The sequence below is a fragment of the Anoplopoma fimbria genome, chromosome 4 (assembly GCF_027596085.1).
Source record: "Anoplopoma fimbria isolate UVic2021 breed Golden Eagle Sablefish chromosome 4, Afim_UVic_2022, whole genome shotgun sequence".
NCBI lineage: Eukaryota > Metazoa > Chordata > Actinopteri > Perciformes > Anoplopomatidae > Anoplopoma > Anoplopoma fimbria.
In genome coordinates, this window is record NC_072452.1 from 12,350,318 (window position 1) to 12,359,964 (window position 9,647).

General features: G+C 41.9%; 3 protein-coding genes across 4 annotated transcripts; 1 reads left to right on the top strand and 2 right to left on the bottom strand.

The window, feature by feature from the left end:
• The first annotated feature begins 423 nt into the window (after window positions 1-423).
• grhpra (glyoxylate reductase/hydroxypyruvate reductase a) lies at window positions 424-4,122 on the top strand. Its single transcript, XM_054597518.1, has 9 exons — window positions 424-527; window positions 730-860; window positions 1,952-2,024; window positions 2,133-2,249; window positions 2,345-2,433; window positions 2,587-2,688; window positions 2,851-2,986; window positions 3,176-3,306; window positions 3,443-4,122. The coding sequence occupies exons 1-9, from the start codon at window positions 442-444 to the stop codon at window positions 3,562-3,564; spliced, it is 987 nt and encodes a 328-aa protein (XP_054453493.1). The 5' UTR covers window positions 424-441; the 3' UTR covers window positions 3,565-4,122.
• Window positions 4,123-4,426: 304 nt separating this feature from the next.
• Window positions 4,427-6,935, bottom strand: LOC129090358 (zinc finger and BTB domain-containing protein 5-like). Of its 2 annotated transcripts, XM_054597994.1 has the most exons (2): window positions 6,637-6,935; window positions 4,427-6,531 (listed from the first exon to the last, which is right to left on the bottom strand). In XM_054597994.1, the coding sequence occupies exons 1-2, from the start codon at window positions 6,641-6,643 to the stop codon at window positions 4,517-4,519; spliced, it is 2,022 nt and encodes a 673-aa protein (XP_054453969.1). In that variant the 5' UTR covers window positions 6,644-6,935; the 3' UTR covers window positions 4,427-4,516. The 2 variants fall into 2 exon arrangements, with proteins under 2 accessions (XP_054453969.1, XP_054453968.1); XM_054597993.1 differs by having other exon boundaries at window positions 4,427-6,935.
• Window positions 6,936-7,920: 985 nt separating this feature from the next.
• On the bottom strand, window positions 7,921-8,787 carry tomm5 (translocase of outer mitochondrial membrane 5 homolog (yeast)). Its single transcript, XM_054598006.1, has 2 exons — window positions 8,563-8,787; window positions 7,921-8,240 (listed from the first exon to the last, which is right to left on the bottom strand). Exons 1-2 carry the CDS (start codon window positions 8,681-8,683, stop codon window positions 8,206-8,208), a joined length of 156 nt encoding a protein of 51 aa, XP_054453981.1. The 5' UTR covers window positions 8,684-8,787; the 3' UTR covers window positions 7,921-8,205.
• Between the last annotated feature and the right edge of the window lie 860 nt (window positions 8,788-9,647).

Sequence of the window (9,647 nt, forward strand, 5' to 3'; positions counted from 1 at the left end):
ACGATCCCAGAAGTCGAAATCAGAGAAGATAAAAAGATAAACCCAGATAAAGACAGAGCCAAGTGTTAATAGACTTTTGATATATTTAGCTTTTTACGACATTCAACAACTGACCTAATAAACAAGATTATGCTTTGGCTAAGATATTAAATTGGACAGTTAATAAGTATTGGAATACCAATAAAATACGTCAATCAGAGGAGCAGATTACACAACCACCACCAGGCAGCAGACCAGCAGTCTGCTCCCCACGCATGCGCAGTGCTATGAACACAAGTACTTCCTGATGTGTTATTGAGGAGAGTGGAGTTTTCTCACAGGCACAGTGTTGAGCAGACCTTCAAGGTTATATATAATCTGTCCGGGCTGACTGCGTGGACGTGCACCTTCCCCGCAGAGTGACACGGTCTTCACTTCACTTCATTTCGACCCTTAGATGAGATGCAGACAGTCGGGAAACTCATGAAAGTATTCGTGACGAGGCGCATCCCGCAGGAGGGGATGAAGATCCTGTCAGCGTCTGGAGTGTATGCATATTTAACGCTCACTTTACAGCATTTGCATGGCAGCATTTACTTACTAATTGCAGGCCACGTGTCTGTCCTTCACAGCTGACTGCCTCTCAACCATGTGTGAAGAAAGTCATCAGTTTTGCTTGTATTCGTGGCACACACTCATTCATGCAGATCCACATATGTCTGATCTGATGTATGATCTCCACGTGAACAGGTGCGAGGTGTCCCTGTGGGACTCGGATGAACCGGTGCCGAGGGCAGACCTTCTTAAAGGTGTGCAGGGGGCTCATGGTCTTCTGTGTCTGCTGTCAGACAAGATCGATGCAGAGGTTCTGGATGCTGCAGGTACTTAGTTTAGTTTAGTTTAGTTTAGTTTACTTGCACAATTGAAAAATATAAAAAACACAACATTGATAAATGATATTACAGTGCAGGAAGAGGCAGAAAGCCTCCACCTATATAATATTAAAAAAATCACAATACTATAACGAATACAAAAGACAATACATATGGTATGAAATATTGTTGAAAAAGCACTCATACACATACTCATAATATTTCTGTGTGTATTGTTCTTATCAATCAATATATTTCACCACCTTATTTGCCTCTATGAAGGTTTATTCTCTGGTGGGCCCACTGCCCAACAGACCTGTAGTATGGCTTATGTAATCTTCTATCAACAGGTTATGATATGATACAGGGTGTCATGGGTACATAGTTATATAATAACCATAATACCTTTATTTATATGGCTCCTTTTAAAACAAACACAGTGCTTTACAGTTTCCCAACAAGATGAAAAAATGGCATGGCTCGTATTGAACAAGTACAAGCAATGCTGAAAGGGAGTTAGCAGATATAGGCAGCAGCTTGACCATTCAAGCTTAAAAACATGCAGTACAATCTAAAAAGAACATAACTACACACATACATTACATGTAATTAAAAACAAATAAGACAAATAAAACTAGGGCTGCAAGTGACAATGACTGTATTTTCATTATCGAGAAACCCATTGATTCTTATTTTTATTTTTATTAATCAGTCTATACGATATTATCAGAGCCTATAGTGTTTTGGAGGTACTTTATGCTTTTATTACAGATAGTAGTAGAACATTGAGTACAGAGACAAAGGTCCCCTACTTTGATTCAACGGTGTAAGACAGCAAAACGTAAAGATTCCAAGAGGAAACAATGATGAGAAACAGAGAAAAGCAACACATTCAAACAACCTGAGTTTGTATGCATAGTGAATTCAATAAATGTAATAATTGATTATCTAAATTGTTGGAGATTAATTATCTTTTGATCAGTTTATTGTTCAATCCACTGATAATTTCAGTTCTAATGAAAACATATCAAACAGTAGAAATAGTTTGTTCATTAAGCGTCTAGATTTAAGTGTTTCAACTGGTCTGTCTCTGATTCCAGGGCCAAACCTGAAAGTAATCAGCACCCTGTCCGTGGGATTTGACCACTTGGCTCTTGACGAAATCAAGAAACGGTAGGTCACATAAAAAAAACTGCAGCTCGTGCTTATTAAACTAACCTTCAACTCTTAGGCTGAAGTGTCAAGTGGCTTCTGAGTTAAATCGGTGTCTGTTTTCAACAGTGGAATACGTGTTGGATACACTCCAGATGTCCTGACCGACGCCACAGCAGAACTGACCGTAGCTCTGCTGCTGGCCACTGCTCGCAGATTACCAGAGGGAGTGGAGGAGGTCAAAAAGTACGTCTCACCTAGTTCCACATTTACACTCATTCGTGTCTAATTTGATTGATTGACACAACAGTCATATATATATTTTTTCCTTTCTCTCTCAGTGGAGGCTGGAGCTCGTGGAAGCCTCTGTGGCTGTGCGGTTATGGTCTCTCTGGCAGCACAGTAGGAGTCATTGGCTTGGGACGCATTGGTAAGGCTTGCTGTTGCTGCGTCACTGTAACTTCAGTATCATAGGATTTAATATCATATGACTAGATCCTGTAGCCGAATCCAGTGTTGTCAAACATAACTAGCATCGTGTGTGTTTGATAGTTAAATCTCTGCTTGCTGTGCTTGTGTTCAGGCATGGCCATTGCTCGGAGACTCATGCCCTTTGGAGTGAAGAGGCTGCTTTACTCTGGGAGAACAACCAAATCTTACGCTTCTGAGCTGAATGGAGAGTTTGGTAAGAAAACGAAGAGAAACTTACATAGTGACAGGAGACAGAAGAAGTAAAAATCCAATAAGATTATCAAACTATGATATAAATAAGGGGTTTTGTTTAGAAGGTCTGCACATTTGATATGTTTCCTCTTTTGTTCCTCCTTCTCCACTCTCGGTTGGACAGTTCCTCTGGACACACTCGTCTCTGAGAGCGACTTCATAGTTGTTTCCTGCTCCCTGACGCCAGAGACCCAGGGGATGTGTGACAAGGCCTTCTTCAGCAAGATGAAAAACACAGCAGTCTTCGTCAACTCAAGCAGGTAAGCTTCCAAAGCAGCGCTGTGCAATGAACATTCTGCATTATGGGAAAAGCATTGGTTTGAAAAACATACTCTCTATTGATTGATTTACTTTTTTATGGGTGTAAAATATGTCACGTAGTTCTGACACCATCTGTGTTTGCGGTTAAAAAACGTAAAGATGAAGATGTGGTGAATTCTTGCTTTTAGGGGAACCGTGGTGAACCAGGAGGATCTGTACGAGGCTTTAGCCAACGGACAGATAGCTGCAGCCGGACTGGATGTCACAACTCCTGAGCCACTCCCAACAAACCACCCTCTTCTGACGCTTAAAAACTGTGGTGAGTAGACAGGATGTGAGACATGTTTATTTTTGGCCTCTTTTCCCACTTTACATCCTGATTTGACAAGAATGTTATTTTGTTTCATCCGATTTTTTTTTTAATGGAATTTTCTGTGCTATTCTTTCTTGTGCAGTGGTGTTGCCACATATCGGCAGTGCCACCTACTCCACGAGAGGCATCATGGGAGCTTTGTCAGCTCAAAACCTGCTGGGAGGTTTACAGGGCGGAGACATGCCCAGTGAACTCGCCTTCTAGCCGCTGAATCTGATCCGCCGGGCCTACTGCCTCCTCTGGTGCTGCAATAACAGATAGAAGTAATGTACTGGTCTAGTAATGGTCTCCTATGTGAGATCAAAATGAAGGCATGAAAGAAGAAGAATGCTACTGTAGTTCAGGTAATGCTCAGATACATGTTTACATCATGTCAGTGTTAACTTGATAGTTTCATTTCATCCTGTCACAGTTACTGAATTTTAATATACATTGTGCATTTTTGAGAAAGTAAATGCTGGTTGGAAGGTTTTGTCATGTTCTCAAAAATGAAGCTAATGAATAACCAAGAAGCACTCCTTAAAATTAGCTCATATCAGAACACACTATATGTGCTTAGAATTGCAGTTACGCTGTGAAAAACTTTGCATTTAAAATGTCTCCTTCAAGATGAAACTAAAAGATTAGCATTATACCTCTTTGTTTGCACTTTATTCAGATGGTAATGCTGTCAAAAATACTACTTGACAGTACAACACTCCTGTTTTGTGAAAAATGTGATTTCTCTGAATAATAAAAAGTTTTGGGCCAGTTTAAATGTAATGCTCCGTGTTTGTGTATTTTTTATTTTTAGAAATGTATAATGCTCAAATAAACTGAAGATCAATTAAGAAAAAAATTATAATTTATTCTTTTATCACTCAATGTCATTTTTAGCACCAGTCAAGTAGGATAGTTTCAGTGCATTCACTTCAGATTGGCAAAATGTGTATTTGTTCCATTTTGTCGAGTAATTTTAAAAACCAACATGATTGAGAACATTAAAAACATTAAAATAGAATAGAATAACATTAGCTAATTGACTTTTAATTCATGTAACATAAAATAAAAAATGAAGTGTGTGGGGTAATAAATAATCTAGTTTACAGAGTTCATTTTGTTCAAAGAATTGTGTTGAGTTCTGCGACTCAACAAACGTCTATGAGGTAAGTGCAGGTCACAGCAGTGTATCTGCAAAAGCTTGATCATCTTTCCAGTTTAGGCAGGTATTTTTCGAGTGCTTATACAGATGAGAGGACTGGCTGAAGCGTTTGCCACACTTGGGGCAGGGATAGGGCTTTTCTCCTGTGTGGACACGAATGTGTTTCTTACAGTCAGTCAGGTTCATGAAGGTCTTACAGCAGATTTTGCAGGCGTACTTCTTCTCCCCTTCCACCAGCAGCACGTGGTCTTCAGCGGCTGCTTTCTTGCACTTGGACAGAACGTCCTCTGAAGCTCTGGTTAGAGGCGGACGTTCAGCAGAATCCCCCGCCGACGCTGAGGAACAGTCTGTGCCCGCTTCTGATCCAGGCGGCACCTTGGGGGCAATGCGACGGAAGGTTGTTGCCACGGAGTTCTTCCCGGCCCTGGAGGGTTGGACGAGGGAGGTTTCCAGACCGAGGCCTGGTCCGATGCCACTCAGGAACCCAGCTAAAGAGTTCTGGGTGGGCTGGAGGATGAGTGTGTCACTGAAACCAGGGCCCTGAGTTGGGAGAAGCTGCTGCAAGGGGACAGTCGTTACTGGAAAAACTAGTGAGGAATCAGAAGACTGAGCAGAAGAGACTTCTTCTGAGTTTTGATACAGTTCATTAGCCGCTGCAGGAGCATCACTGGCAGTGGCGGCAGCAGTAGCAGCAGCAGTGAGACTAGCTAGGCTGTCTTCTTCCTCCAAAGCTCCCATTACACTTTCACTACTGGGGTTGAGGAAACAGGAAAAGGCAAGTTCAGACAGGCTGTCTAGTCCCTCACTGTCTACTGACCCCTCACCCAAATTCCCAGCCTCTCTCTGTGCATCAGTTTGAAGATCTGTGCACAGCTGAGCTTGTAAAGAGCTAACATCACACACGGTTGGGCAGGCTGTGGCCATTTTCTCCTCATCTAGTTGTGCTTCAAAAGTGTCTGTGCAGTCTTGTGGTGGAGATAGAGGAGAATTGTTTGTTAAACCTGGGGAGTATGAGCTCAGATTTTCCTTTTTCACCTCAATCATCAGCATATTTGGCTCCTCTCCCTCTTCCTCCCCTTCTTCTCCCACCTTTACTTTGACCACAGTGTCTCCCTCAGTATCTCCACCCATCTTCCATGCACCTACACCTCCCGTGCTGCAGTCCGATTGGCTCGGGAGCTGGATCTCCTCCGACTCTCCCTTAGTTGCTTCATATTTCTCCTCCACCTCCTCCTCCTCGCCTTGGCTCTCCCAGAGTCCGTCTGTCGTTTTCAGGCAGTCCGGGGACAGCAGCTCCTCTCCACCCTCCTCTGCACTGACGGTGCTTCTAGTTACAGTAGTTGAACACTCCTTATAGTTTCCCTCTGCCAGCCTGCAGGACCTCTTTCTGCCAGCGAGTCCGTCCTCCTGAGACTTCCTCTTGTGCTTCAAAATAGGTGCAGCACTCTGCTCCCCACTGACCATCCCCCTCACGCCATGGATTTCAACCCCACCAGACTGACTAACCTCCACTCCCACTCCCTCCTCATCGATGCACTCCGCCTGATGCAGCACGGCTGACCTCTCTGCAGGGCACGATGGAAACTGCTGCTGCTGTTGCACCGACCTCCACCCTTTCGGGGGCGATGCAGGAAAGTTCTTCCTGGACAGGTGGAGCTTGCAGGCCTTGACCACAGTGTTGAGATGCAGGTGCGACGCCGCCAGTAGCACATCCATCACATTGGAGGCCCCAGGGGAGAGGGTGGAGGTGTAAATCATGTCTAGCAAGGTGGAAAAGGCCTCTGGGGTCACCACCTCTGGATCTAGTTCCATCACGCTGGGGTCCCCACCTCCACCCGAGTCCGCTCCTGGTCTGCCAACCTCATCACCACTGTCATTGGAGCTCAGAAGAGCCCTGAAGTGGGAGCTGCATGCGGCCAGGATGGAGCGGTGAGCCTGGAAGCTCTGGCCTCCAACCAGCACCACACAGTCACACAGCTGAGCATGGAGGCGCTGGTGGTTGAGCTGCTTGAAAATGTGCTGGAAATGACCTGGAAAGTCCATAATAGGAGGTGGAATGTGCTGTTATTTAATATGGCAGGTTATTATTTTGAAGCATCCATTGCTCTATTGGCAAAACGCTTCTTTTGATCCACCTCTCATCTGCTGAAAATGTCATCCGGCTGACAGGACTCTGACATTTCCTCCGATGTGATGTGTATTGTCTTTTGCAGCAGGGTTTCCGACTGATGCTCTGGAGTATGGGCGGGCCTCGTCCGACAATAACACGGAAGGATGCGGCGCGCACTCAGGCTTTGTCTCCAAGAACAGCCGGATGTCTGCACAGCGGGTCTTCTCCTGAGAAATCAAATATGATATCCGAAATTGTACCTTTTCTATGGTTATTATTCATGTTATCAGCCGGTTAAGCCTCCACTATCGACGCCTCCATCGTCTGTTGTCTCATCAGCTATAGTATTAAACGACATTGCCCCCAGGTGGTGATCCTGTGGAAGTGCAGCAGAGTTTTATTTTGGTACACCTTTTGTCATAGCTGGTGATATCTGGCTAATAAAATAACACTGTAATGGTTCCAGCACACTGCAAGTCTGATTTATTTTAACTATGCTTTGTATATACAGTACCAGTCAAAAGTTTGGACACACCTTCTCATTCAATGGTTTTTCTTTATTTATTTTTTGTTTCTACATTGTAGATTAATATTGAAGACATCCAAACTATGAAGGAACACATATGGAATTATGTGGTAAACAAACAAATGCTCAACAAACCAGAATATGTTTTATATTTTAGATTCTTCAAAGTAGTTGAATGAGAAGGTGTGTCCAAACTTTTGACTGGTACTGTATCAACCAGACATTTTAAAATCAAAATGTAAATTGTATTGTGTGCTTAAACTCATTTAGATTCCCTTTCTGAACTGATGGTTTGCCAAATGATGAGTCAATACTGTAAATATAAAGATGAAGATGCTTAGTAGAGCACCTTAAGACCATGAGCAGCCATCACTGGAGTAAATGACATGGAAAAGCTATACACTATTATTACTTTGAGAGATGTACACAAATACAAAAATGGTGTCTTTGAGCACTATGGCATACACTTTAAATACCGGTAAGAATCATGACAGGTTAAAAAATGCATTTAAAGGCCAATCCTAAAGTTGAAACATAGACAGGTATCACACAATAGTTGTTGCTGCTGCAGATGTCAGTTATAAAATATAAGTAGACAGTGAAACACTTCTCAATCCATTCTTTGTCTCCATTTTTATTTTCAGTTATTTCATCATGACATTAAGATTTAAAATTCATTCATGAAAATGTTCACCCAACAGTGTACATGTGTGATGCATTTTTACAGTGTACGTTCAATATGTGCATGAGCAGATCTGCTATGTAAAAAGAAACCAACAAATAGACATGGATTCTTTTTAATGTGCGAACACGGCAAGCATACACACTCTTAAACTTTGCATTTAAGAAAAATGACAATTTGTTGAACAAAAAAGGAAAACTAAAGTTTACAAAAAGGAATAGGACAGTTGAAATGAGAACAAAGGTGTTTCCTCGGGGGTGCAGTGATGGACAGACACTGGTCGTCTCCAACACAATTGGCTCCAGTTGTCTGCTGATGATGATCCATACGGCCTCTGATGGAGTAAACTCTCAGTGGATGGTGGAAGAAGAAACCTGATGCTCCGCTCATATGCTGTCCAGCTTCTTTAAAACATATGGGGCTGTAAACACAGAAAACACAGATGATTAGTTTTATGATGCATTTACAGTACCAGTCAAAAGTTTGGACACACCTTCTCATTCAATGGTTTTTTAAATTTATTTTTCTACATTGTAGATTAATATTGAAGACATCCAAACTATGAAGGAACACATATGGAATTATGTGGTAAACAAACAAATGCTCAACAAACCAGAATATGTTTCCTGTTCCCTTTAGTGCATACATTTGCCAAACACCATTATAATTATCAAAGCAGCACTCAAAACGTCATTGATTTGTTAGTATTTCGCTTCATCTCAATGTCATCTGCTTGTACTCACTGGCTCTGAGAAGGGCGACGTAAATAAGGAAGTTTCGTACAGATGAGACGACATCTTGTCGCATTTTCTTCTTCATCTCCTCTGGGTCCATCTTAGGCCCGAGTCCTTCCAGTTTGAACATGGTCGCGTTGGTTTAACTGGGTCTGGTTCTGTTCACAATTCACCGTCTCAGGAGCATGGATGTGATAATCTATACCGGAAGTACGACACAAAGGAAGTGACGTAGAACGACGGCGCGCATGGAGGGACAAATCCAAAAGGCAAAGACGAAATGTGGCCCCCTAATATTGATTTTTATTTTTTAAATATGGCAGAAATATATGATTAACTATCGTTATTTCATTTTCTTAAATGTAATTTGACAGTTCAACTCGGATAACCAAAGCTTTTTATTATTGAGGAACATAACTTTTAATCATTTCTAATAAATTAAATGAATTTCATTTTCTTCCGTTTGAAAGGGATTTTCTGGCTGTATTATTTGTATGATTTGTTTTGGTGTGTTGTCCTGTACATATTATGGATGTGTACGTCCTGTTAGGGGAGGAAACACCATAGTCATATATCCACTTAAATATAGTTTGACAGTTCAACTCGGATAACCAAAGCTTTCTATTATTGAGGAACATAACTTTCAATAATTTCTAAGAAAGAATTAAATTAATTTTGTCTTTTGGATATGTTCAGATCAGTCAACAAGGCGAACGTTTAACAAATAAGGTTAGGAGTATGAACATTTAAATATTGACACAGGGTCTTACAAAACATGAAGCAATGCAGGACCAGCTTTGAGGAAATTATCATTTTGGCTGATATCGTGATGAAGTGGTGCAGAATGCCCCAAAAAATGCAATTTATTAAATTACCAGGGAGCAGCTGACACATTATAAATATGGGGCCTTTGGGGCTTCTGGGGCTTCTGGGGCAGTTCCCACTTTGCCGAGTGGGTAATCCAGCCCTGCTTTGTTTTAGGAATCATGGTGTTCATTGAATCAAGGTGATAACATGGTGTCAACTATTTTGTCAAACTGGATCAATTCCAACTGTATTTATTCCCCCACATCGTCCTTATGAATAAACATAAA